We start from the raw sequence: 27,985 nt of genomic DNA, 5'->3' as shown, positions 1-27,985 counted from the left end.
AATGAGGGACCTTTAAGTGGCAAAGCCCTTCAAAATGAGGGACCTTTAAGTGGGAAAGTCCTTCAAAATGAGGAACCTTTAAGTGGCAAAGCCCTTCAAAATGAGGGACCTTTAAGTGGGAAAGTCCTTCAAAATGAGGAACCTTTAAGTGGCAAAGCCCTTCAAATTGAGGGACCTTTAAGTGGCAAAGCCATTCAAAATGAGGGACCTTTAAGTGGGAAAGTCCTTCAAAATGAGGGATCTTTGGAAGCTCTAGTGTCCAATACCTAGTCTAGCATTATCAACTTGCATCCATCCATAACAAGGGGCCTAAATCTTCTATATTTCTTGGACTCACCTGTCTCTGGGTCACAGATCTGTTCACAGGAATCTATAGTTCTTTGGCCACAAAGATCCCGCACCCAAGGAGAGGTGGCATTTACTTGATAGTAGAGAAAAAGCTTGGCTGGGTTTACCCAGTTAGATATATCGAGATAGCTGCCTTCCGTGATTACAAAGCTGCTGCCTACAAATTAAACAGATAAAAGCGATATATATATTATCAGGCTGGTTCAATTAAAATTTAACAAGTAGATTATATTATTTCAGTTTATTGTACAAACACAAAAAATTATGAAATGATATTCTTGTCCTTGGGGACTAGTAACTGCACATGTTCTACAACTACGGGTGGAATTGTGAGTAGAATAATTAAAATTGGTAACCTTTTAAAAAGCTACGGGTGACATTTGTAAAGCTAGGCTGCCAAAATACAATTCTCTCATTACAAAACATGGCAATAAAGGAGCTTTAGATTCTAATGAATGAGAAACAATCCTTCACAATTTTACAGTGGAACCTCGGATTACGAGCATAATGTTTTCCAGGAGAACGCTCGTAATCCAAGGAACTCGCATATCAAAAGCGAGTTTCCCCATTGAAGTCAATGGAAACTAAAATAATTTGTTCCGCGGTGACTTCAATAGGATGCAATGCCACATGCGGCCAGGGCCGTTTGAAGGAATTAGGGGGCCCCAAGCAAAATGGACATGGGCCCCCCCCCCCCCCCCCCCCCCCGGCACGCTCGCAAAGCGCAGAACCACAGCAAGCGGAAAACCAACAGCCGGGTGGATGGAAGCGGTGATGGTGGGGCAAGATGAATCACTAGTGCCCCAGCATAGCATGAAATATAAAAGAGGGCTCCATATGGTGTAGATCAACCAATGAGGTTTATTCATAAAAATATCTTACAAATCAGTGTAAAATATAGCCTCTTTTTACTTCTTCCCCCTATGTTATTCTATTCTCACTTCCCCTTCTTACCTGTAGGCTGTAGCGTGGCCGAGTTCTTCTTCCTCCTGTCAGTCAGGTGTCCTGCCGTATTTGCGCAGTACAAGGGGGGTCCTTATCCGCTGGGCGGAACTTAATCGGCAGAACACCGGCCGGGTCCCGTGCAGTACAGGAGATTCAGTTTCCTGTTCCCGGCCGGACTGACAGGAAGTGAGCACTCAGGCCCGGATTCACGTAGAAGATACAACGGCGTATCTCCAGATACGCCGTCGTATCTCAGAGTCCGAGCCGTCGTATCTTGGCGCCTGATTCAAAGAATCAAATACGCCATAATTTCTCTAAGATACGACCAGCGTAAGTCTCCTACGCCATTGTATCTTAACTGCATATTAACGCTGGCTGCTAGGGGCGTGTACGCTGATTTACGCCTAGAAATATGTAAATCAGCTAGATACGCCTATTCACGAACGTGCGCCCGGCCGACGCAGTACAGATACGCCGTTTACGTTAGGCTTTTTCCGGCGTAAAGTTACCCCTGCTCTATGAGGCGTAGATGAGGCGTACCAATGTTAAGTATGGACGTCGGAACAGCGTAACATTTTTCACGTTTTACGTTGTTTGCGTAAGTCGTTCGCGAATAGGGCTGTGCGTCATTTACGTTCACGTCGAAAGCATTGGCTTTTTGCGGGTTAATTTGAAGCATGCGCACTGGGATACTTTCACGGACGGCGCACGCGCCGTTCGTAAAAAACTTCATTTACGTGGGGTCACAATAAATTTACATAACACACGCCCACATCTTCCACATTTGAATTAGGCGGGCTTACGCCGGCCTATTTACGCTAAACGGCCGCAACTTTGCTTTGTGAATACAGCACTTGCCTGTCAAAGTTGCGGAGGCGTAACGTAAATAGGATACGTTACGCCCGCACAAAGATGCGCTCTCCTACGTGAATCTGGCCCTCAGTGTGCACTTCCTGTCAATCCGGCCGGGAACAGGAAACTGAATCTCCTGTACCGCGCGGTACTCGGCCGGAATGACAGGAGGAAAGAAGAGGAGCTCGGCCACACTACAGCCTGGGAAGGGGAAGTTGGGGGCCCCAAGCAATTGTTTGTTTTGCCTGTCCTGTAGCGACGGGCCTGCATGCGGCCAGAGGTGGGGGGGGGGGGGGCGCCGGAGAGCCTCGGAAATGGCCGGAAAGGCCTGAGGACACGTTGGCTGACCTTGGCAAATGTCGGAAAGGCTCGGAAAATTAGTATTTCCGTGTCTTTCCGAGCAATTGCCGAACATCGCTGATTGGCTGCGACGATCTTTCTTCAGTCACTACTTCTTTATGCAGAAATCATGAGACGCATTTCCGAAGACGTCTAAAGTTACTGAAAGTTCCACTTAATTTCCTAAAGACCAAATTGCCTTCCGGCAAAAATGGCAGGGATCCTCCCCAGTTAAAGAGTCCTTCGGGCGGTTTTAATTGCGTTTCCAAAAGGGAGAAACGGGCATAAAATATACGGCATAACAACCACTGAGAATGAATGCTTTATAGACTCATATCGCTTGACAGTTCAGCATGTTGAGGAATAATGGGCAATCATTAAAAATAATTGTACAGAATGGCTTAAGATAGGAAAAAGCTGATTACCTCCACAAGGCATGGCTGGCTGTGCGTTCGCCGCACCTAGCATTAAACAATTGCTTTTATGTGTATCCGCAGCCTTTTCCGCTTTTATTTCGGGTAAATATCTGGAGTAGCATGTAGTTATTGTTCCATTAGCGTAGCGCTGTACATTTTCTTCAGCAAAAAAAAAAAACTTCGGCAATATCTTATCGTTAAAAGCCTACAATTTACCTTTTGTTGCCGTGCCGCTGATTATAATGAGATTTCTGTCTGATTTTTTTTATATATACGGGATATTTATAATATGTTAACAAAGGCCATTTACTGGGTCGTTCGTGGCGAAAAAAGGAGACGCAGCTGATTGCACGCGGGGGGAAAAAACGCTGATTTATGGGGCATCCGCAGACCTGCCAGTCGCAATTATACTGCCCCCGATTCTGCAAGGTCCTTTCATGAAAAGACAAGTACCCCTTCGGCTTTCCCAGTTAATCAGAGTCAGCGAGATTGTAAAAAAAAAAAAAAGAAGGGCACCGAATCAAATTTAAAGCTGAACTTCAGGCAGATATAAAATTTATACGGTTTTTGTATTCATGAATATATTATTTGAAGCCTAGCTCCGCATTTAATGGCCCTTTAAATAGTTTGGCCCAAATTCACAAAGCACTAACGCCGACGTATAAAACGTTACGCCGACGTAAGTGCAAATGTGCGCCGGCGTATGTGTGTGGCAGACCCACGAACCAACATGCGCCTAAAAACAGGATACACCCCACCGACGTAGCTTGCACACACCGGCGTAGGGTGGGCGCACATATGGGCTGGGCGCATGGTGCTGCTCCCATTAATTAGCCATTCAAACATGCAAATGAGGGAAATACGGAGATTCACGAACGTGCGTGTGCCCGGCGCATGCTACGTGAGATGCGCGTAAGTTGTACGTCCGGCGTGAAGTTATTCCCCATAAATGAGGTGCAACCTGGCAACAGACATGCACAGGTCTGCACCAGGGAACACAAGCCGGCGTATTGTGCGTTGGACGTGTGTCTGGCTGGGCGTACGTTATGTTCACAGCGTATGCGGTGATCCGGCGTAGCTTAGGCAGTTGTGCCGGCGTGTTTGTGAGCAGGCGCAGGGGGTGCTGTGCATGCGTCCACATCACGGCGCATGCGCAGTTCGTGATACGTACCTGTCTGGCGCTCGGCCCATCATTTGCATGGGGCCACGCCTCATTTGCATGGGGTCACGCCCACTTCCACCTACGGCGGCGTGCGCCTTCGTAACCCACTCCACGCTGGCGCAGCGTTGGGAGCACTGGTTTGCTGAATGCAATGCTTGCCTCTCCGCGCTACGTTGGCGTGGCGTACGGTGTTTGCTCTACGGTGGCGTAATGTGCGCCTTGCTCTCAATAAAACTGGGCCCATGTGCGGGCCAACTTGGCCCAAATGAGCTATATAGTGCATTAACAGGCGTTCTTGCTGGGGCCCGCTGTATAAACTGTATGTAGCCCCATGTATACAGTATACAGTGCTGGGTTTCGGCAGTAAAACATGCACTTTCCCTCCCCCTTCCAAAAAAAAAAGTGTTGGGCAGATCACAGGAAGCTTTGTATTCTATGAATAAATACAACACATTCTCTGATTGGCTGACACAGAGATCATGACATCATCCAACTGCCTCTCTGCCTCAGCCAATCACAGGAAGCTTTGTATTCTTTGAATAAATACAACACGTTCTCTGATTCGCTGAGACAGAGATCATGATGTCAGCCACCCGCCTCTCTGCCATTCACAGGAAGCTTTGTACTTTATGAATAAATACAACACTTCCTCTGATTGACTGAGACAGAGATCATGATGTCATTCAGTTGACTCCCTGCCTCAGCCAATCAGAGGAAGCTTATTCTATGAATACCAACACTCCCTCTGATTGGCTGAGACAGAGATCATGACGTCATCCAACTGCCTCTCCATCTCAGCCAATGACAGGAAGTTTTGTATTCTTTTAAGAAATACAACACTTCCTCTGTTTGGCTGAGACTGAGATCAGGAAGTCATCCACCCACCTCCCAGCCCTTCACAGGAAGCTTTGTATTCTATGAATAAATACAACACTTTCACTGATTGGCTGAGACAGAGATCATGAAGTCATCCACGCGCCTCCCAGCCCTTCACAGGAAGCTTTGTATTCTATAAATAAATACAACACTTTCACTGATTGGCTGAGAGAGAGATCATGATGTCATCCACCCACCTCTCCGCCTCAGCCAATCAGAGGAAACTTTGTATTCAGCAAAAGGAGCAACTGAATTAAAAAAAAAAAAAAATTCTGTAAATTTGGAGATTTCCCATTTTCTTATTTTTACCTCTTTACTGCAATTTTTGAGTTAACGCATAGTTTCTTTATTTTGTAGTGTGTGTATTATGTATATGCCAATAACTAAATATTTTTATGCCCATAGCCTTGTTACAGTTCTACTTTAGTGGCCTATCAAAGAGATAGGCTACTAAAGGCCACTGCACTCTCTTCAGATTTTAGTTGCGACCCCCCCCCACCCCTCCCGGTCTCTGAGAGTGCATTCACTGATCTGATGGGAAGCAACTGATGTAAGGGGGTACTCTGATGGGGGGCATTAACATAAGGCGGACTCTGATGGGGACGTTTGATGTATCGGGGACTCTGATGGGGACATCTGAAGTAAGGGGACACTCTGATGGGGACATCTGAAGTAAGGGAGACTCTGATGGGGGCATTAACATATGACGGACTCTGATGGGGACGTTTGATGTATCAGGGACTCTGATGGGGACATCTGAAGTAAGGGGACACTCTGATGGGGACATCTGAAGTAAGGGAGACTCTGATGGGAACATTGATATAAGGAGGCACTATGATGGGGACATTTGATGTAAAGGGGGGTCTGATGGGGCAATTGATGTACGGGGCACTTTGGTGTGAACAGTTTATGTAAGGGGGCACTCTGTTGAGGAAAATTGATATAAGGGGCACTCATATGAGGAAAAGTGATGTAAAAGGGCACTCTGATGGGACACATGATGTGAGGGGGCACTCCGATGGGGACATTTATTGTTAGGGGGACTCTGTTGGGAAAAATGATGTACAGTATATGGCATTAACTAAATATTTAAATGGCCATAGCCTTGCTACAGTTCTACTTTAGTGGTCTATCAAAGTGCTATAAAGTCCACCGCACTCTCTCCAGATTTTAGTTGCGTCCCCCCCCCCCCAGGTTTCTGAGAGTGCATGTACTGATCTGAGGGGGGCAACTGATGTAAGGGGGTACTTTGATGGGGGCATTAAAGTAAGTGGGACTCTGATGGGGACATTTGGTGTAGGGGGGCCTCTGATGGGGACATCTAAAGTAAAGGGACACTCTGATGGGGACATTGATATAAGGAGCCACTCTGATGGGGACATCTGAAGTAAAGGGACACTCTGATGGGGACATTGATATAAGGAGCCACTCTGATGGGGACATCTGAAGTAAAGGGACACTCTGATGGGGACATTGATATAAGGAGCCACTCTGATGGGGACATCTGAAGTAAAGGGACACTCTGATGGGGACATTGATATAAGGAGCCACTCTGATGGGGACATTTGATGTAAAGGGAATTCTGATGGGGCAATGCAATTGATGTAAGGGGGCACTCTAGTGTTAACGGTTTATGTAAGGGGCACTCATATGGGGATAACTTATGTAAAAGGACATTTAATGGGACACCTGATGTAATGGGGCACTCTGGTGGGGACATCTGAAGTAAGGGGGCACTTTGATGGGGACATTGATATAAGTGGGCACTCTGATGGGGACAGCTGAAGTAAGGGGGCACTTTGATGGGGACATTGATATAAGGGGGCACTCTAATGGGGACATTTGATGTAAATGGGGATTCTGACGAGGCAATTGATATAAGGGGGCATTCTCGTGTGAACAGTTTATGCAAGGGGCACTCTAATGGTGACATCTGAAGTAAGGGGGCACTCTGATGGGGAAATTTGTATTAGAGGGACTCTGATGAGGACAACTGATGTAAGAGGCCCCCATATAATGACAACAGATGTAAAGGGACACTCTGATGGGACACTTGGCGTCGAAAGGAACTCTGTGGGGCACCCTGTTGTAAAAAGAGGGACTCTGATGAGAACTCTTGATGTAAGAGGGGACTGTGTTAGGGACACCTGATATAAGGAGAGACAGGTTCTCTTTAATAATCATAATCTAATGATAGCCTAATACATTATGTCCCCTGCCTTTTATTACTGCACCCCCAGATCAGATCTGGCCCTGCAGGCACTATCAAATTGGGAGGTCAGTCAACCACAGCTCAATGAACCCCTGGCAACCTTTTGAGGAACCCTTGGATTCCATGAAACTCGGTTGAGAATGGCTGGTGTAGAACCTGACTCTGAAGTTCCCTCCACTCTCTCACCATCGGCGATGAAATGCTCTGGCACATGTAGTGTGACCTTCACTGTGAGTGGACAGGATATTTGCGACCCACACACCACAGCCAAGACGCAGGCACTCACCCCGACCAATGTCAGGGCTGTTCGGCTCAGCGGACTCTTCAAGGCACCTGAAATTAAGAACAGTAGAAAAAAAAAGATATTTAGTAATGTCATAAAACACTTACATTAGATATAGCAGGAAATACAATGAGTACTGGGTTGAAACATAATCATCTTTAGTGATTCGCGGCCTTTTCACCTCTAATTATTTAGCACTTTGTGCCAAGGCACAGCAGATATAAAATGTTCTGAAATGCAATAAATATGTTTTTTTTTTTTTTCAATTGTAAGTGCCTTTTATTTTTTTAATGTGTAGGAAGAGCCAAAACTTTTTTTTTAGCTTTGGATAGAGTAAGGTAGGGTTAGATCTCCTGCCAAGTTTTTTTTGCTTGGGAGGCAGGAAGATGGATGCTGGGACCCAAGGTTTATCTTATTGATATGAGAATTTGAGGTGGCATTTGGACTATTTATTTTAAAGCGGGGGTTCCCCCTAAAACATCTATATACCATTACTTCCAGCATACTGCTGACATCAACAGTATTCTGGATTTTTTTCGCTGTACTTACGTTTTTTTCGTTCTTTTCACCCGGCTTCCGGGTTCTCGCTCCCCTGGGGAGTAAGCGTTCCTAAGACAAGTCATAGATGATTGACGTGCGGGTAAAGCTCGCCACGCCTTCCGAAAATATCCGAGATGGGACTCTGCACTTTACGGCGCCTGCGCAGTCAGCTCTACACGGCAGGCGCAGGCGCCGTATAGCACCGTAAAGAGCCGAGTCCCCCTCGGATATTTTCGGAAAGGCTTGACGCGCTTTACCCGCACGTCAATCATCTATGCCTCGAGCACAGAGCGTCTCCTGGGAGGATCAACACTCACTCCCAGGAGACATTGCGCAGAGCTCCCCGTCGGAGAAAAGGAGCGACACGCCCACTCCCCGCAAGGAAGAAGACCCGGAAGTGAGGCTGAAGACAGGTAAGTGTACACATTTTAAAAAAAATTACAACGCTACAAGCCTTTATTAAGGCTGGAGATAGGTTAGCTAGAAAGTTCATTTTGAGGGTGAACCACCACTTTAACTCTTGTCTGGCAGCTTTTCCATGGAAAAAAGGGTTCCACAGCTTCCTTGACTTGTGTCTATATTGACCTAAAACCGAAGCAACACGTCGGGAATAAACTGTCCAGCAATAAATGAGGGATGCACTAAAATTAATGCAAAATTACGTGTTGGTAGAGTAACTCTACCTCTATAGTAACACTTCTTTTTCATTGCAGGTAAAAAATGGATTCCAAACAGAAGCAACATTCCATTATTGAGTTCTTGATGAAGGAGGCTTCTGACCTCCACAGAAGGCTACAGAATGTTTACAGAGATGACACCATTGACACGAGTCACCCATGGCAAGACATTGCTCTTGTCAATGGTGTCATCTCCATAAACATTCTGTAGACATCTGTGGGTGTCTGACAGCCTACACCCCTCCTGTGTCGTCATTGAGTTCTTGACAAAGGATGGGTGTAGGATGCCCGAAATCCACAAAAGGCTACAAAATGTTTACAGCAGAGATCTCTAACTGGCGGGCCTCCAGCTGGTGGGAAACTACAAGTCCCGTGAGGCATTGCAGGGTTGACATTTACCAGCATGTTTCCCACAGGCAGAGGCGTGATGGGACTTGTAGTTTCGCAACAGATGGAGGGCCGCCAGTTTAAGACCCCTGGTTTACCAAAATGACACCATTGACAAGAGTCTCTAATGGCAAGACATTGCTCTTCTCAACGGTCTTAAATTCTATAGACTTCTGTGATTGCCTGACAGCCTTCACCCAGGGGCGGACTGACCATTGGGACTCCCAGGCATTGCCCGAGGGCCCCATGCCTCTAGGGGGCCCCATCAGGGTTGCCAGGCTCAATAAAACCAGGGACAGTATGTAAAAATCTGTGTTTTTTTTACATCTGTCCCTGATATGTCCGAAACCGTCATGCTTTTGATGTTAAAATTCTGAGATTTTAGCTGCCCCGCCTCTGCACTGCCTCCTGGCGTGGTGGCCATCTGTAAGACTGGGGGCCCCATAATCTTCTATTGCCCGGGGGCCCCATGAGTTGTCAGTCCACCCCTGCCTTCACCCCTCCTGTGTCGTCATTGAGTTCTTCTTGACAAAGGATTGGCGTAGGCTGTCCGACATCCACAGAAGGCTTCAGAATGTTTACAGAGCAATATTCTTTTCCACTAATTAAGATAACAAACATTTTTCTCTGGGGGGTTCAAATTGGGTTATTGTCTTACAAAAATTGATTACGACAAAATTACTTTTTCCAAAACTAACACTGGTCAAAAAAAAAACAACATTTTTTTGTCTAAAGATTACATTGAAAATAAAAAAAATAGTTGTAAGACAATATTAAAAAAAAATTAGTTTGTCCCCTAAAAAAAAAAAAATATTCAATACTTTGTTATCTTAAAGCGGGGGTTCACCCTAAGAAATTTTTTTTTTCTAGCATGCCATCAAGCATACTAGCGCGAGCTACAGTATGCCTTTATTTTATTTTTTGGCCCCGTACTCACAGTTTAATGCCGTAGTGAAGTTTCAGACTCCCTTGGGGAGTAGGCGTTCCTATCAAGAGGGGAACATGATTGACGGCCAGCTATGGCGCGTCACGCTTCTCCGTAAATAGCCGAAATAGGACTTGGCTCTTCACGGCGCCTGCGCCTAGTCTGTGCGCAGGCGCCGTATAGCGCTGTGAAGAGCCGAGACCTACTCCGGCTATTTTCGGGAATCGTGACGCGCCATAGCCGGCCGTCAATCATCTTCCCTCTCCATAGGAACGCCCATTCCCCGCGGGGAGTCTGAAACTTCACTATGGGAATAAACTGAGTACGGCGCCAAAAAAAATAATAAAGGCATACTGTAGCTCACGCTACTATGCGGTATTTTATGGTAGAATGTTGTTATTTAGGGTGAACCACCGCTTTAATTATTAACAAAAATATCCCTAATGAACCAGGCCCGTAGCAGGGATGTAAAAAAATATTAAGTCCTTTTTTTAACATATTTATGTTGTAAAGTGCTGTGTAAACTGTGCTATATACAGTACATCCTGTATAATATTAAAAATAATAATAGTAATTTCCCGTGATTGACATATTGATACTGGAGGCATAATTGTAGTATATATATTGGATTAGTTCCTTTTCATTTGTAATATATTTGTCTGTGTTTGTAAAAGATTTTTTTTTTTCAAAAAATCAATAAAGTGTGTTTCAAATAAAAAATTTTTTTGATGAAGTCCACAAGGGGCATAAAAATACAAGTGATTAAATTATTTGAAATTGACAACTCTTATGTGAAGACAAATTAAAAAATATATATTTGTGTAAGTTCAGTTTTGTGAACTTTCTTTACAAATACCCGTTAAATTTCTTTGATTTTGCGGCCAGGCTGGTTTATTTTGGTCTCTGGGATTAGGTATAAAGTTATCTTTTGCTCCCGTAGCTAATCTTTCTAGCCCATAATCCTGCTGTCTAGTTCTAGTTTTGATCATATCAAGCCGGTGTAACAGTTATCTTCTAACATATGCTCTAAAAACACCCCAAATCTCCAGTTTCGTTGTGTCATTCACTGCAAAAAAATTCTTCTTAATCCCATTTTCTTGACCTAGTTTAGTAAATCAAAGGGATAGCTTCCAATCGCATCTCTGCTGTCCTCAAAGCCATTCCAAATTCAATATTGGCAGGTTACCAGCCCTTTAACACAAGAGAATATAAAGGTAAAAAATCTAACTTCATTTCAGGGGTCTCCAAACTTTCCAAAGGGCCATTTTTCTGTCCTTCAGACCTTAACCACTTAAGACCCGGACCTTTAGGCAGGTAAAGGACCCGGCCAGTTTTTTTGCGATTCGGCACTGCGTCGCTTTAACTGACAATTGCGCGGTCGTGCGAAGTGGCTCCCAAACAAAATTGGCGTCCTTTTTTCCCCACAAATAGAGCTTTCTTTTGGTGGTATTTGATCACCTTTGCGGTTTTTATTTTTTGCGCTGTAAACAAAAATAGAGCGACAATTTTGAAAAAAATGCAATATTTTTTACTTTTTGTTATAATAAATATCGCCCAAAAACATATCTAAAAAAAAAAAATTTCCCTCAGTTTAGGCCGATTCGTATTCTTCGACCTATTTTTAGTAAAAAAAAACGCAATAAGCGTTTATCAATTGGTTTGCGCAAAATGTATAGCGTTTACAAAATAGGGGATAGTTTTATTGCAATTTTATAAATTTTTTTTTTTTTACTACTAATGGCGGCGATCAGCGATTTTTTTCGTGACTGCGGCATTATGGCGGACACTTCGGACAATTTTGACACATTTTTGGGACCATTGTCATTTTCACAGCAAAAAATGCATTTAAATTGCATTGTTTATTGTGAAAATGACAGTTGCAGTTTGGGAGTTAACCACAGGGGGCGCTGTAGGAGTTAGGGTTCACCTAGTGTGTGTTTACAACTGTAGGGGGGTGTGGCTGTAGGTCTGACGTCATCGATCGAGTCTCTCTATAAAAGGGATCACTTGATCGATGCAGCCGCCACAGTGAAGCACGGGGAAGCCGTGTTTACATACGGCTCTCCCCGTTCTTCAGCTCCGAGGAGCGATCGCGACAGAGCGGCTATAAACAAATAGCCGCGCCGTCGTCCCGATCGCTCACCGAGGGAACCCGACCGCCGCATGTAGCGGGGGGTCCCGATCGGACCCCCCACCCGCTAGAAGGCAAGGGCGTACAGGTGCGCCCATTTGCCTGTACGTGCCATTCTGTGGACGTACATATACATGCAGCGGTCGGGAAGTGGTTAACACAAGAGAATATAAAGGTAAAAAATCTAACTTCATTTCAGGGGTCTCCAAACTTTCCAAAGGGCCATTTTTCTGTCCTTCAGACCTTAAGGGGGCTCCTAGACTGTGGCCAGTAGGAGAAGAAAATTTCCAAACATCAATGAGCATAAACAATGCACCATCATTGGTTTTAGTGTGAGGATCAGTGCCCCATTGTTGGTATAAAGCCTCCTACACACAATCAGTCCATCGGATGAGAACGGTCTGAAGGACCGTTGTCATAGGTTAACCGATGAAGCTGACTGATGGTCTGTCGCGCCTACACACCATCGGTTAAAAAAAACGATCGTGTCAGAACGCGGTGACGTAAAACACGACGTGCTGAAAAAAATGAAGTTCAATGCTTCCAAGCATGCGTCGACTTGATTCTGAGCATGAGCATGCGTAGATTTTTAACCGATGGTTGTGCCTACTAACGATCGGTTTTGACCTATCGGTTAGGAAACCATTGATTAAATTTAAAGTAAGTTGGCTTTTTTTTAACCGATGGTTAAATAACCTATGGGGCCCACACACGATCGGTTTTGACAGATGAAAACGGCCCATCAGACCGTTGTCCTCTGGCTAACCTATCGTGTGTACGGGAAGTAGGGAATATAGTGCCCCATTGTTGGTATTAGTGGGAGAAATGGTGCCGTATAATTTGTGTCAATGACACGTTGTTTCCTCTTTGGGGTCTCGGGCGAGTGCACGTGCCACTGGTGACCTGCTCCGGCTGTGATTGGACACAGCAGGAGCCAATAAAAAGGTCCGGCCCCCGCTATGTCCGCCGGGACGTGCCGACCGTTTGCAGGAGAGACAGAACGGCCGTCTGCCTATGTAAACAAGGCAGACCGTCGTTCTTTCAGAGAGGAAGAGAGGGATCTTGTGTTCCTGCTAATCAGGAACACAGATCTCTCTTTTCCTCCAGTTAAACCATCCCCCACACAGTTAGAAAGCACTTCCTAGGAGCACACTTGACCCCTTGATTAGCCCCTGAGAACTGTGTGAAAGTGCTTGCCATGTTTTGGGTCATTGTCATACTGGAAAACATGTCCACGACCCATTTTTAATGCCCTGGGTGAAGGAAGGAGGTTCTCACCCAAGATTTGATGGTATATGGCACCGTCCATCGTCCCTTTGATGTGGTGAAGTTGTCATGTCCCCATAGCAGAAAAACACCCCCAAAGCATGATGTTTCCACCACCATGTATGACGTTGGGGGGGGGGGGGGGGTCATAGGCTGCATTCCTCCACCTCCAAACACGGCAAGTTGAGTTGATATCAAGCACTTTCAACCAGTTCTCCTCTGAATCATTCAGATGTTCATTAGCAGACTTCAGACGGGCTGTACATGTTCTTGCTTGAGCAGAGGGACCTTGTAAGGGCTGCAGGATTTCAGTTCTTCCCGGTGTAGTGTGTTACCAATTGTTATCTTGGTGACGATGGTCCCAGATGAGATCATTGACAAGATCCTCCCGTGTAGTTCTGGGCTGATTCCTCACTTTTCTCATGACCATTGAAACCCCACGAGGTGAGATCTTGTATGGAGCCCCAGACCAAGGAGAGTGACAGTTATTTTGTGTTTCTTCCATTTGGCAATAATCCCACCAACCGTTGTCTCCTCTCACCAAGATGCTTGGCGATGGTCTTGTAGCCCATTCCAGCCTTGTGTAGGTCTACAATCTTCTCCCCGACATCCTTGGACAGCTCTTTGGTCTTGACCATGGTGGAGAGATTGGAATGTGATTGGTTGCTTCTGTGGACAGGTGTCTTTTATACAGGTATCAAGCTGAGATTAGGAGCACTCCATTTAAGAGAGTCCTCCTAATCTCAGCTCATTGCCTGTATAGAATACACCTCGGAGACAGAAATCTTGCAAAATTGATAGGGAATCAAATACTTATTTCACTCACTAAAATGCAAATCAATTTATAACTTTTTTGAAATGTGTTTTTCTGGATAGTATTGTTGTTATTCTGTCTCTCACTGTTATAATAAACCGGCCAATAAAATTATAGACTTATCGTTTCTTTGTCAGTGGGGCAAACGTTCAAAATCAGCAGGGGATCAAATACCTTTTTCCCTCCCCTGTAGACAGTGAATAATAAAGGTAAAATAAACAAATAGTAAACAATATCAAATAAATAAACTTCCATTAGTACATCCCCAAGGAAAAAGAAAAATGTAAGCAAAAGAAAATAAAGGAGATCTTCCTTTCCCAGCAAATTTTACCTAACTATTATGGGTGAAAGAGTTTTGGCTCTGGTAAAATTTTTCGAAAATTGTAAAATCAATTCTATTGTTGTGAAATCAATTTCCTTTGAAATCACAGCACTTATCCCTAGTTCTGAGATTTCTGTTGCTATTCTCAAACGGTTTGTCTTCTGGATTCGTTGACTTGTCAGCCATCTGGTCTTCTGTATATATATATATATATATATATATATATATATATATATATATATATATATATATATATATATATATATATATATAGATGCAGCTGTTTTGGGTCCTATCCAGAAAAAGAGTTGCCCCCCATACGAGCTGAATTCCACTATATTATGCCCCCTAGTGACTGCTCTGGGTCATTCAAACTGTGTGCGTGCACAGCGCATCTTCTCCTGGCTCCAACCAAACTTAGTTGTGGTTGTTCCAGGCCATGCAAACTCCACGCGGTCACTGTGCTCAATCTCCTGGAGTTTGGACAGCCCGGAGCATTTGCTACTAACTACAGCACAAAAGCATCTAGCAGATAGTGTCTAGACACTGGCACATTGTTAATAACGATTGAGTTTTGAGGACAGTATCACCCGACAGAACACGGGTGGTGTTTAGAGGGGCGTCCTCATTGAGAAATAGAGTGGCCCCCAACATATTTGATCCTCCCACCAACAAGGTCCGTTTAACCAGTTAACAGGTTTTTACCAATGCAGTAAATGTAGGGTGTGTTCTCTGAATAGTTGTACACACTGGGTGTGGTTTATCTGTTACAGTGCCCATGTGGCCTTTAATATATAGGGGAGGACCAAACGCCCCCTACAGGTTCACACATTACTACTGGTGAGAGAGATTTCCAAATTGGAGATGTCTTGGATCTATAGGGCTAAGACCTATGCATCCTATGGGTTAAATATTGATGTTGATGTAAATGCGTTTATCGATAATTCATAATAGTTATCACTGTACACCTGGTCTGAGTCACATATGTTACAGTGCCCATGTGGCCTTTAATATATAGGGAGGACCAAACGCCCCCTACAGGTTCACACATTACCACTGGTGAGAGAGATTTCCAAATTGGAGATGTCTTGGATCTATAGGGCTAAGACCTATGAATCCCTTTGGGTTAAATATTGATGTTGATGTAAATGCGTTTATCGATAATTCATAATAGTTATCACTGTACACCTGGTCTGAGTCACATATGTGAATTCTTTACACACATTTACATATTTAGTCCTAAAAAAAATGTTGGGGGATTTATAAAATCATTGACACCTGTTTAGTAATATGTGTGTACAGGGGCGGACTGACCATTTGGGCTCTCGGGCACTGCCCGAGGGCCCCATGCCACTAGGGGGCCCCATCAGGGTTGCTAGCCTCAGTAAAACCAGGGACAGTATGTAAAAATCTGTGTTTTTTTTACATCTGTCCCTGAAATGTCCCTTACCGACATCCTTTTGGTCTAAAAATCCCAAGATTATAGCTGCCCCGCCTCTCCAGTACCTTTTCAATGTGTGTGGGTATACTGTGTGTGTATACTGTATGTGTGTGTGTGTATACTGTGTGTGGCCCCATAATCTCCTTTTGCCCGGGGGGCCCCATAATCTCCTATTGCCCGGGGGCCCCATAATCTCCTATTGCCCGGGGGCCCCATGAGTTGTCAGTCCGCCCCTGTGTGTGTAGATATAATCAATTTATGTATATGTTCACATACACGAGATTGTGTGTGACTATCTGTGCGGGTAATTAATTCATTATTTTTGGTTTTTATTATTAATTTAGAAGGTTATTTTGTAATGATACACATATTTAATCATTGGTTATTTAATAAATTGGTATTATTATTATACTAGTTTTATTAATTTATTATTATAGCACTGGGTGTTATTTAGTTTTCCACCAAAGTTTTACACAATTGGGTTAATCCAATTTTCATGTAATTGGAACTATTATGGTTCTTTCTTTTTTTTTATACATTTTGAACTTTATTAAAGTTTCAGCAACATTTATGCGACGGGGGCTGAGGCTGTGGAGGACTCGCGCTTCCAGGTGGGTGGGAGGACTCTCCTGGTCTTGTAGTAACGAGCCAATCGGTGAATTTGGCTTTCAATGAGAATCAAACAGAATTTGGCATCTTTATCCTTCCTGTTCCTCTCCAGATGTTTTGCGCACAGCCTTCTTGATCAGGTGGTAGAGGTCCTCGGGCAGATCGGGGGCCAGTCTCTTGATTTCAGGATCCACAGGATCTTGTTACCAGTTACAAAGTGAACCTGAGCAACACCATGAGAGTCCCTCAGAATAACAACAATTAGGGACGGGGAGAGACCCTTCTTGACTAGTTTGAAAATCTGTTCCTTCACATCATCAGATGTCAGTTTCAACCAAGTAGGGACACTGCGTCTGTATAGAATATGCAATTCGCAAGGAGTATGCTTATGGGAAGAGAGAGCATAGTGACAGAGAGATGAGCTCATCACTGTGCTGCTTCTCCTTTTACTGTGCAGTCACAGGCTAGGGTGGGGCTGAGGACATCTAGAAGTAGGTTGAATCAGAGTGACAAAGAAATGAGCATACCACTGAGCTGCTTCTCCTTTCACTGTCGAGACATAGGTTGGAGGCTCGTCCGGGATGACTTGGGATCACAAGAAGTAGGTTGTATCAGAGTGACAAAGAAATGAGCACACCACTGAGCTGCTTCTCCTTTCACTGTCAAGACATAGGTTGGGGGCTCGTCCGGGACAACTTGGGATCACAAGAAGTAGGTTGAATCAGAGTGACAAAAAATGAGCTTACTACTGAGCTGCTTCTCCTTTCACTGTTAAGACAAAGGTTGGGGGCTCGTCCGGGATGACTTGGGATCACAAGAACTAGGTTGAATCAGAGTCACAAAGAAATGAGCTTACCACTGAGCTGCTTCTCCTTTCACTGTTAAGACATAGGTTGGGGGCTCGTCCGGGATGACTTGGGATCACAAGAAGTAGGTTGAATTAGAGTGACAAAAAAAAAAGCTTACCACTGAGCTGCTTCTCCTTTTACTGTGCAGTCACAGGCTAGGGTGGGGCTGAGGACATCTAGTGGCAGGGAAATGGTACTGCAGGGGGAACATTTCTGGATATTGCAGCACAAACTGTTTTTTTTATTTATTTAATCTTTTAATGCCCTATTAATTTTTATATTTTTGGCTGAAGGTCTGCTTAAAATGTATGGAAGTCTTATATGATACAACTATCACACAATGCCATAAAGTGTCCTAGCAAGACCCTAGGATCATGTACCTTTGCTTCTTTGATGATTTTCATGCTGCCGTTCCCAGATAGTCAACTGGGCCTCATCTCCTGTCTCGGATCCCGAGTTCTCTTCTGACTTCAGGATCCTCTTTGGATCTACAACAAAAGAGCACCGCGGGGGGTACACTGTCACACGGCTATATTACATAGAACATTTTATTATTTATTCTATTTCCAATTTCATTTTAACCTTTCCTCTATTGTATTGTGCTTATTTGTTGAATGTTTTTTTTTTTGGTGCATTTACATAAATACCGGTTATAAAGGGAGGGCTTGTATTGTTCTCTTTATTTAACATCTGACTCCCTCAGGGTATTGTTTGCTGTTCGCCGTTTGTTTGTTTGGTTTTTCAGAACAACGCAATGTTAATTAATTAAATTCAATAGCAATCCTGCGTTAATTTATTCCATTTACTTAACTTAAAACATAGTTTCTACCAAGACTGAAAACCTAAAGCTAAACTTCACAAAAAAACAAAAAAAAAACGCTAAATACAACGACGAAATGCATCCACCGGATCTGTACTTCCGTCCATCCAGAGCATACCCTGCCTGGTAAGGCAGGAGACCAGCCTGTGACTGGACAGTGGAGGGGAAGCACCAGAACGATGACCTCACCTCTCTGCGGTTCTGCTCCCTCTCCTTCTGCTCTTTGTTGGCACATGAACTGTTTGTCTTCTTGTGCTGCCTCTCCTTCTCTAAGCTCTACTGTATGGGGGGCTGCTAGGTAATGATACTTGGTTGGTTAATGAATACAGAGCTGCATTCATTTCTGCTTGGAGTTCAGCATTAAGCCTTGTGCTAGGTTGTTATTCACTTTAAAGCGGAGGTCCGCCAATTCTTTTTTTTTAAAGTCAGCAGCTACAAATACTGCAGCTGCTGACTTTTAAAATAAGGACACTTACCTGTCCAGCGCGCCCGCGATGACAACACACGAGGCCGACCCGTCCCTCGGTCCTCGGATGCTGTCGCTGCCATCTTTGGTAAGGGAATCAGAAAGTGAAGCCTTGCGGCCACACAGCCTGGTTTCCTACTGCACATGCGAGACTTGCGCTGAGCAAACAAAATGGTCCTTGCTGTCTTCTGTATTATATCTGTAGGTACCTGCACCCCCCTGAAAGGTGCCAAATGTGACACCGGAGGGGGGGTCCAAAAAGCGGAGGTTGCATTTTGTGTGGACCTCCGCTTTAAAAAGAGACTTCAGTGGCTTTGGTCATTATTTTGGCCTTGTAACAAGACCCTTGCTCGCTCGGTTCCACTCTCCCGACACTCCTCTGCTGCTATTGAATCAGATTGCAGATCGCAACGTCTGATGGTTCGGTCATCCAAGGCTCCGGGATTCGAACTACAGCTATGTGCCGTTCATAATCCATCAGAACAAACACCAGGCAGGCTGTATGTAAGTTCAAACAGGAAACTCTTTTATTGGATGCACAAAACACACTTTTATACAGCAGTTTGAACACCCCGCCCCCAACAACCGCTTTCCAATTGGTCAATTGTAAAGTACATTGTAGTTCTCAATTAGGTCCTCTTAGCCATGCAAATGAGGACTTGAAACAGGGTCAGCAGGGATTGGTCCGATAGCTTGAATAGATGGACTGCTATGTGTAATGAGACAGAAGCCCCAGGGGGCAATCAAAGTACACAAACAGCGAAACACAGAACAATGCTTTTCCTCCAGACCATGGAGCTGTCTGGAGGGGGGGGGGGGTTAGCCTTAAGACAGGGCAGAAGACCCCCCAATGTGTAACAGATTCAAACACTTCAGCATTCCAAGGTCCATTACAATACTCCCCCCTGAGAAACAGTCCAACAGCCACAGTGGGACCCCGAACGGGTCAACTCGAGGATGTTGGAAAAGTAGTCTAAGGCCTCGTACAGACGGGCAAACATGTACGATGAAAACGGTCCGCCGGACCGTTTTCAGCGTACATGCCCGCCCGGAGATTTCTGTATGATGGCTGTACACACCATCATACAGAAATCCGCGCGTACACGATACGCGGCGACGAGGCCGCGGCGACGTGCGTGGCCCTGGCAGTTCAATGCTTCCACGCATGCGTCAAAGTCATTCGACGCATGCGAGGGATGGCGGCCGCTCGGACATGTACGGTAAGTCTGTACAGACGACCGAACATGTCCGACGGACAGGATTCCAGTGGGCATGTTTCTAAGCAAGTTTAGAAACATTTGCCCGCTTGAAAACGGTCTGGCGGGCAAATGTACGCTGGAATCCTGTCCGCTCGGCTGTACAGACGACCGAACATGTCTGCTGTTTCAGCAAACATGTTCGGTCGTGTGTACGGGGCCTTAAGGTTCCAGGTCTGTCTGCCGGGATAACCCATCCGCCTTCCTGTTTTGAGGCCCTGTCCCATAATCGGAAGGCAAGAGGCTCGCATTCAGTCCTCTCCAAAAGCCTCTGTCGCAGCTAGGTCTGTCACAGGCCTTATCTCAAGAGGACCAAAGAAGGGACGTCAACACCTATTTGTCCTAAAAAAAAAAATTTTGGCCTATCATGGGTGATTAAAGGGCATAAAAGGGATGTCAATATGGACTATCACTTCCTCTTAGGCCCCGTACACACGACCGAACATGTCCGCTGAAACTGGTCCGCGGACCAGTTTCAGTGGACATGTTCGGTCGTGTGTAGGGCCTAGCGGACAGTTTTCCGGCCTAGCGGACAGGTTTCCAGCGGACAAAAGTTTCTTAGCATGCTAAGAAACTTGTCCGCTGAAAACATGTCTGTCGGACATGTCCGATGGTTAGTACGACTCATCGGACATGTCCGCTGGTTATGACGTATAACCAGCAGCCCGAAATCCCGCGCATGCGTCGAATTGATTCGACGCATGCGTGGCAGCATTGAACTTCCGTGTTAGAGAACGTTGGTGTCTTCTACGTCACCGCGTTCTCTGTCCGCGGGGATTTTGGTCTGATGGTGTGTACACACATCAGATCACAAGCTCCCAGCAGACATGTCTGATGAAAACGGTCCGCGGACCGTTTTCAGCGGACATGTCTCCTCGTGTGTACAAGGCCTCAGAGTTGATATAACGTATGACTTTTCACAATGTCTCTGAAGTTCCAATCAAGAGATTGGAGAACTACAGAGAACTCAAAGTTCCTTGAATGCAGTATGCTAATATGTCTCTATTGGCTTTCGAAAAGACTTGTCTAACTTCATGTTGATGAATCCTAACGATTAAACCCTTGGAGTAGACATTTTCTACCAGGATTCCATGCAACCCTAAGGTTCCTCTAGAGCAGTGGTTCTCAACCATTTAGTGCCGTGACCCTTTGATACATTTTCCCAAGTTGTGGGGACCCCTAACAGTAAAACTATTTTCATAGCGTGGGTTGTCAGCACCCAAGGCAAGACAAGTAATTTGCGCCCCTAACCCACAGAAATTTAGCACTCCCAGAGTCCCCTCCACTCGTACAGTATTAAAACCCCTTATGGTACATTTTAGGATGTATCACTCTTTCTATTTGTTCTCCTCTTTTTCTCTTTTATCTCTCGCTATCCTAATTTCTTGTTTTTTTTCCCCATCCCTCTCTCTAGCCCTCTTTCTTGTTTTTTCTCTTATTCTTTCTCTCCTTTTTTTTTCTTCCTCCCCCTCTTTTCCTCTCCCTTCTATGTAATTATATTTTAATTCCTTCTCTTACTCCTTGGTGGTAGGGGAATGGGATGAGTGGCAATGCTGGGGGGAGTTCTGATCAGCCAACTTAATTGCTCTTGATCAAGGTCATCTGCTGATCTGAGAACTGTAATGGGGACTTTTAATGGCAACTATAATCACAGGTAGTGTTACTCACTGTGTCTCCGACTTTGTGGTGTCTCGCAGCAGTGACACCTATGCTGAAATCAGGAGATAGGGTCTACTCTAGCCCCTCCCACCTCACAATCGTCACAAGTCAGCGGACCTCTAGTCTCTGCCCCCCAACCCATGCCGTGAACTGAATGGGCGGCTGCGAAGAGGCTGAGTGGGCAGTCGTGTGCTCCAGGAACATCCCAGCTGGGTGGCCACCAGCTCCAGAGACGGCACTGCTGAGCAGCCACAAGAAGGCTGTGAGAGTGGTGCGGGCTTCAGGAACAGCCCAGGATTTGGTGACCCCTGGCAAATCATCATTTGACCCCCAGGTTGAGAACCACTGCTCTAGAGGTTTCTTGAACAATAGGCAAGTTCAGCTCAGATCAATGACTATAGACACCAATGACCTTTTTAGCTATCTGTAAGTAGGGCATTCTTCTTACTGAGTGCCATTGTAAGAGACATTCTTCCCATTGATTATCAGTGTAATTAAGCCCTTCTCCAATGACCAGCAATGTAGAAGGGTCCTTCTTCCACTGACCACCAATCTAATGTGGCTTCTCAATTGACCCCCCAGTGTAGGGTAAGCTTTCACTGACCACCAATGTAGGGTAGGCTTTCACTGGCCACCAATGTAGGGTAGGCTTTAACTGGGGCATTTTTCCTACTGAGTGCCAATGTAAGGGTCATTCTTTCTATTGATTACCAGTGTAATGGGGTCCTTCTCCAATGCCCAACAATATAGAAGGGTCCTTCTTCTACTGACCACCAATCTAATGTGGCTTCTCAATTGACCCCCAAGGGAGGGTAGGCTTTAACTGACCACCAATGTAGGGTAGGCTTTCACTAACCACTAATTCTGACAATTTAAGCAGCATGCAGAGGGAAAGTCAAGCGGTAATTTCCACAATTTTTTTTCAACAAACCCTGTCATGTCATATTGCCTTATCTCGAGAGGACCAAAGAAGGGACGTCAACACCTAATTTGCCTACAAAGGTTTTATTTGCGATATCATGGGTGACTAAAGGGCATAAAAGGATGTCAATATAGAATATCACTTCCTCTTAGGCCGTGTACACACCAGCAAACATGTACGATGAAACCGGTCCGCGTGTCCGCGTTGTCGCTGCGTCGATGACGCAGTGACGTGGGCGGGACTGCCAGTTAAATGCTTCTACGCATGCGTCGAAGTCATTCGACGCATGCGAGGGATGGCGGGCACTCGGACGGTAGGCCTGTACAGACGACCGAACATGTCCGAGCGGGCAGGATTCCAGCGGACTGTTTTAAAACAAGTCCAGGAATATTTGTCCGCTGGGAAAAGGCCCGGCGGGCAAATGTTAGCTGGAATCCTGCATGCTCGGCCTACACACGACCGAACATGTCTGCTGAAACTGGCCCGCAGACCAGTTTCAGCAGATATGTTTGGTCGTCTGTACGGGGCCTTAGAGTTGATATAACATATGTCTTTTCACAATGTCTCTGAAGTTGCAATCAAGAGATTGGAGAACTATCGAGAACTCAGTTCCTCAAATACAATATGCAAATATGTCTCCAGTGGCTTTTGAAAAGATTTGTCTAACTTTATATTCAACTTCATATTAATGAATCCTAAAGATTAAGCCTTTGAAGTAGTAATTTTCACCCTAGGGTTCCTCCAGAGGTTGCTAGGGGTTCCTTGAGCAATGTTCGGCTCGGATCAATAACTATAGACACCAATGACCTTTTTAGCTATCTGTAAGGGGGGCATTTTTCCTACTGAGTGCCAATTAAGGCCGCGTACACACGGTCGGTCCAAACCGATGAGAATGGACCGAAGTTCAGTTTCATCGGTCCAAACCGTCCGTGTGTACGGCCCATCGGTCTTTGGTCCTTCGGACCAAAATTTTAAAACTTGCTTTAAAATCGAACCGATGGACCGCTGACCGATCGGTCCAAACCGATGGTTAGTACACAAAAGCATCGGTTCAAAACCCGCGCATGCTCAGAATCAAGTCGACGCATGCTTGGAAGCATTGAACTTTGTTTTTTTTCAGCACGTCGTGTGTTTTACGTCACCGCGTTCTGACCCGATCCGTTTTTGAACTGATGGTGTGTATGCACATCAGACCATCAGGCCACTTCAGCGGTGAACCGATGAAAACGGTCCGTCGGACCATTCTCATCGGTTTGGATCGACCGTGTGTACGCGGCCTTAGAGTCATTCTTTCCATTGATTACCAGTGTAATGGGGCCCTTCTCCAATGACCAGTAATATAGAAGGGTCCTTCTTCCACTGGCCACCAATCTAATGTGGCTTCTCAATTGACCCCCAGGGTAGGGTAGGCTTTTACTGACCCCCAATGTAGGGTAGGCTTTTACTGCCACCAATGTAGGGTAGGCTTTCACTGCCACCAATGTAGGGTAGGCTTTCACTGACCACCAATGAAGGGTAGGCTTTCACTGACCACCAATATAGGGTAGGCTTTCACTGACCACCAATGTAGGGTAGGATTTCACTGACCACCAATGTAGGGTAGGCTTTCACTGACCACCAATGTAGGGTAGGCTTTCACTGACCACCAATGTAGGGTAGGCTTTCACTAACCATCAATGTAGGGTAGGCTTCATGGAGGACACAGTGGTGATGGACACAGTGATGAAGGACACAGCAATAGAGGGCATAGTGATGGAGGGCGCAGTGATGTGATGGAGAACACAGTGATGGGGGCACAGCGATGGAGGACACAGTGATGGGGTGGCACAGTGATGGAGGGAACAGTGATGGGGCACTCAGTGAGGGGGGGCACAGTGATGGAGGGCACAGTGATGGGAGACACAGTAATGGGGCACAGTGATGGAGGACACAGTGATAGGGGGCACAGTGATGGAGGGCACAGGGATGGAGGGCGAAGTGATGTGATGGAGATCAAAGTGATGAGGGCACAGTGATGGGGCACAGCGATGGAGGACACAGTGATGGAGGACACAGTGATGGAGGGTGCAATGATGTGATGGAGGACACAGTGATGGATGCACAGTAATGGGGGAATAGTGACAATGCTTACAGTCTATGTGCGCCTCTGCTCAGTTTCTCCCTGAAGTGACCCTCAATGTAAAGTTCTAAAGTTGGAAGTTATGCATATGGGTGAGGGGGTGGCAGGAGGATGGTGGGTGTGGAGGGGGGGGGTGGGGGGTCAGCAAAATGCACTTTTGCCTTAGTACAATTTTTGCACCAGCCCTGCACCCAGGGCAACTGTTCCACCTGCACTCCCCTTGTCCCAACCCTGGTTATATGCACTTTATCGGGAAGGGTAGATTTTCACTGACCACCAATGTAGGGTAGGCTTTCACTGACCACCAATGTAGGGTAGGATTTCACTGACCACCAATGTAGGGTAGGCTTTCACTGACCACCAATGTAGGGTAGGCTTTCACTAACCACCAATGTAGGATAGGCTTTCACTAACCATCAATGTAGGGTAGGCTTTCACTAACCATCAATGTAGGGTAGGCTTTCACTAACCATCAATGTAGGGTAGGCTTCATGGAGGACACAGTGGTGATGGACACAGTGATGAAGGACACAGCAATGGAGGGCATAGTGATGGAGGGCACAGTGCTGTGATGGAAAACACAGTGATGGGGGCACAGCGATGGAGGACACAGTGATGGGGTGGCACAGTGATGGAGGGAACAGTGATGGGGCACTCAGTGAGGGGGGGAACAGTGATGGAGGGCACAGTGATGGGAGACACAGTAATGGGGCACAGTGATGGAGGACACAGTGATAGGGGGCACAGTGATGGAGGGCACAGGGATGGAGGGCGAAGTGATGTGATGGAGATCAAAGTGATGAGGGCACAGTGATGGGGCACAGCGATGGAGGACACAGTGATGGAGGACACAGTGATGGAGGGTGCAATGATGTGATGGAGGACACAGTGATGGATGCACAGTAATGGGGGAATAGTGACAATGCTTATAGTCTATGTGCGCCTCTGCTCAGTTTCTCCCTGAAAACCTCAATGTAAAGTTCTAAAGTTGGGAGTTATGCATATGGGTGAGGGGGTGGCAGGAGGATGGTGGGTGTGGAGGGGGAGGGGGTGGGGGGTCAGCAAAATGTACTTTTTCCTTAGTACAATTTTTGCACCAGCCCTGCACCCAGGGCAACTGTTCCACCTGCACTCCCCTTGTCCCAACCCTGGTTATATGCACTTTATCGGGATATTTGCTGCCTTGTGATGTAATATTATATTTTGAATGCATATTATTTATAGAACTAGAATCTAAATCCTTTATTCCATACTGTATGCGCAAAAAAAGAGAAAACTAAATATGAAGAAATATTGTTTTTCCTACACTGTCTTACTTTATACTCCAATCATGCTAAGGGTAGGATAAGCGGCTTATGTCTCCAAGAAATCTTGGAATTATTCCAGTCGTAGGGTAGCGCTTGCCAAGGGGAGAATCTTCCTGAGACTAAATAGCTATTTACCAATGAACACCTGAACAAGTCATTTATTATTAAACCTGCTGAAAACTCCACTTTTGTAAAATATATATAAGCTATAAAAAATGCCACACAAATCATGTTATACCACTGAAAAATAATTTGGTCTGTCCATTACAATCTGCAGCTAGCTGTTATGAGATTCCAACAATATCCTCCCTCGGGTGTTCCATACACTGTATAGGGCTCCTGCTCATGTATGATTAGGTCCTTGCTTTCCCGGAAGTCTGCTTAGAGCTTGAGGTACAATTTCAGGCATATCCAGCACTCTGCAGAAAGGTCTAGTTTACCCTTAGAGAGGGAGAGGGACCGAAAAGAGGTTCGGTTCAGCTGTGTTGGTACCACTCCAACTGCTCACAAGCTGCAAAGGCAGCTGTATGGGGTATACACATGCCACATCTGCAATGCTTTGCATCGTGACATGGCAAAACGTGTTCCCCCTGATGCATTTTGTGTGTCAGGACCTGGATTATCTGCTGGTGGCACACAGAAGGTTGTAGTTCTGGTGTCCACCTGATGCTGGCTACTGGGAGGTTATTTCGGTGTGTCAGGACCTGAATTACCCCCTGGTGGCACTGTGGTTCCCAGAGTGGAAGGGTGTAGTTCTGGTGTCAACCACTTGATGATGCCTACTGGGAGGCTATTTAGATGCGTCAGGACCTGGATTACCTGCTGGTGGCACTGTGGTTTCCAGATCAGGAAGGCTATACCCGGAAAAATTACCCGGAAAAAAATTGTTGTATGTATACAATGGCAATAAAGTATATCTATCTATCTATAGTTCTTATTTCCACCACCTGATGCTGGCTACTGGGAGGGTATTTATGTGTGTCAGGACCTGGATTACCTGCTGGTGGCACTGTGGTTTCCAGAGTGGAAGGCTGTAGTTCTAATTTTCACCACTTTATGTTGGCTACTGGGGGGGGGGGTATTTAGTCTCTCCTTTACTATTACCTCTAGCTTCAGTGTTTTGCCTACTATCCAGATCCTACTTGCTGAGATTTATCCTGAGCCTTATTCTGGCCTCATCCTGCTTTTGCCTTGCACCTTTATTATGTGCCCTCCTGCCTTGCATCTGCTCCCCTTGTTTCTGATCCCAGACCTGATTTCCCTTCCTAACTATACCTTGATTTCCAAGCTTTACCCTGTTTATCCATGCTCCCCTTTTTTTTGTATATATTGTATTTTAGTTATTTGTTGGTTTTCAGTCAGGTTGCTAGTTAGGTATTTTGTCACTTTGTTTTTATTGGTTTCATTGGTGGCATTGTGAACTGGTCCAAGTCATTTGGTGGAGGGGGGATTATGGTGTGGGATTGTTTTTCAGGGGCTGGGCTTGGCTCCTTAGTTTCAGTGATGCGAACTCTTAAGCGTCAGCATACCAAGACATTTAGGAACATTTCATGCTCCCAACTTTGTTGGAACAGTTTGGGGATGGTCCTTTCCTGTTTCAACATGACTGTGCACCAGTGAGTTTGCGAACACCCGTCCGCTCAGACACGCGATGACGTTTTCTTGGTTCTGTATATAACACGATGCGTCAGTGCATCACCCGTGCTCCAAGACGATGTCATTATATGACGAAACGCTTACGTCATCGCATGTCTGAGCGGATGGGTGTACGCAAGCCGGCCGGCTACTTTTTGCTGCTTTTATCATCTTGCTGCTGTAAGTGTGTTTTTGTATTTAATAAATGTTTACATATCGGATTTACACTATGGTCAGTTCCTTTTCATTTTGGGTAACTTTCGACCACCTTCCATGATCATTGAATGATCGAGTTATCCTGACTATCTGCTGCATACCTCTCCTACACCATACGGATTATCGGAAGTTGCTGTAAAAAAAAAAACCTGGATAAAGGCCCTGGCTGGGTATATAGCCGCAAGCTTATCT

At 45.5% G+C, this 27,985-nt stretch overlaps 1 protein-coding gene across 2 annotated transcripts in view; it reads right to left on the bottom strand.

Moving 5' to 3' along the window:
* Window positions 1-27,985, bottom strand: part of ASTN2 (astrotactin 2) — a 394,891-nt gene that overhangs the window by 219,456 nt on the left and 147,450 nt on the right. The window contains exons 4-6 of one of the 2 annotated variants that reach the window (XM_040322749.1): window positions 17,774-17,881; window positions 7,337-7,483; window positions 338-505 (exon numbers count right to left, since the gene is read on the bottom strand). In XM_040322749.1, coding sequence (XP_040178683.1) covers window positions 338-505; window positions 7,337-7,483; window positions 17,774-17,881 — 423 coding nt within the window. The remainder of the gene's footprint in view (window positions 1-337; window positions 506-7,336; window positions 7,484-17,773; window positions 17,882-27,985) is intronic. The other variant, XM_040322750.1, reaches the window with a different exon arrangement.

Source organism: Rana temporaria, chromosome 9, assembly GCF_905171775.1.
Source record: "Rana temporaria chromosome 9, aRanTem1.1, whole genome shotgun sequence".
Lineage (NCBI taxonomy): Eukaryota > Metazoa > Chordata > Amphibia > Anura > Ranidae > Rana > Rana temporaria.
The sequence above is the reverse complement of the archived record's forward strand: the minus strand, read 5'-3'. Positions and strand labels throughout refer to the sequence as shown.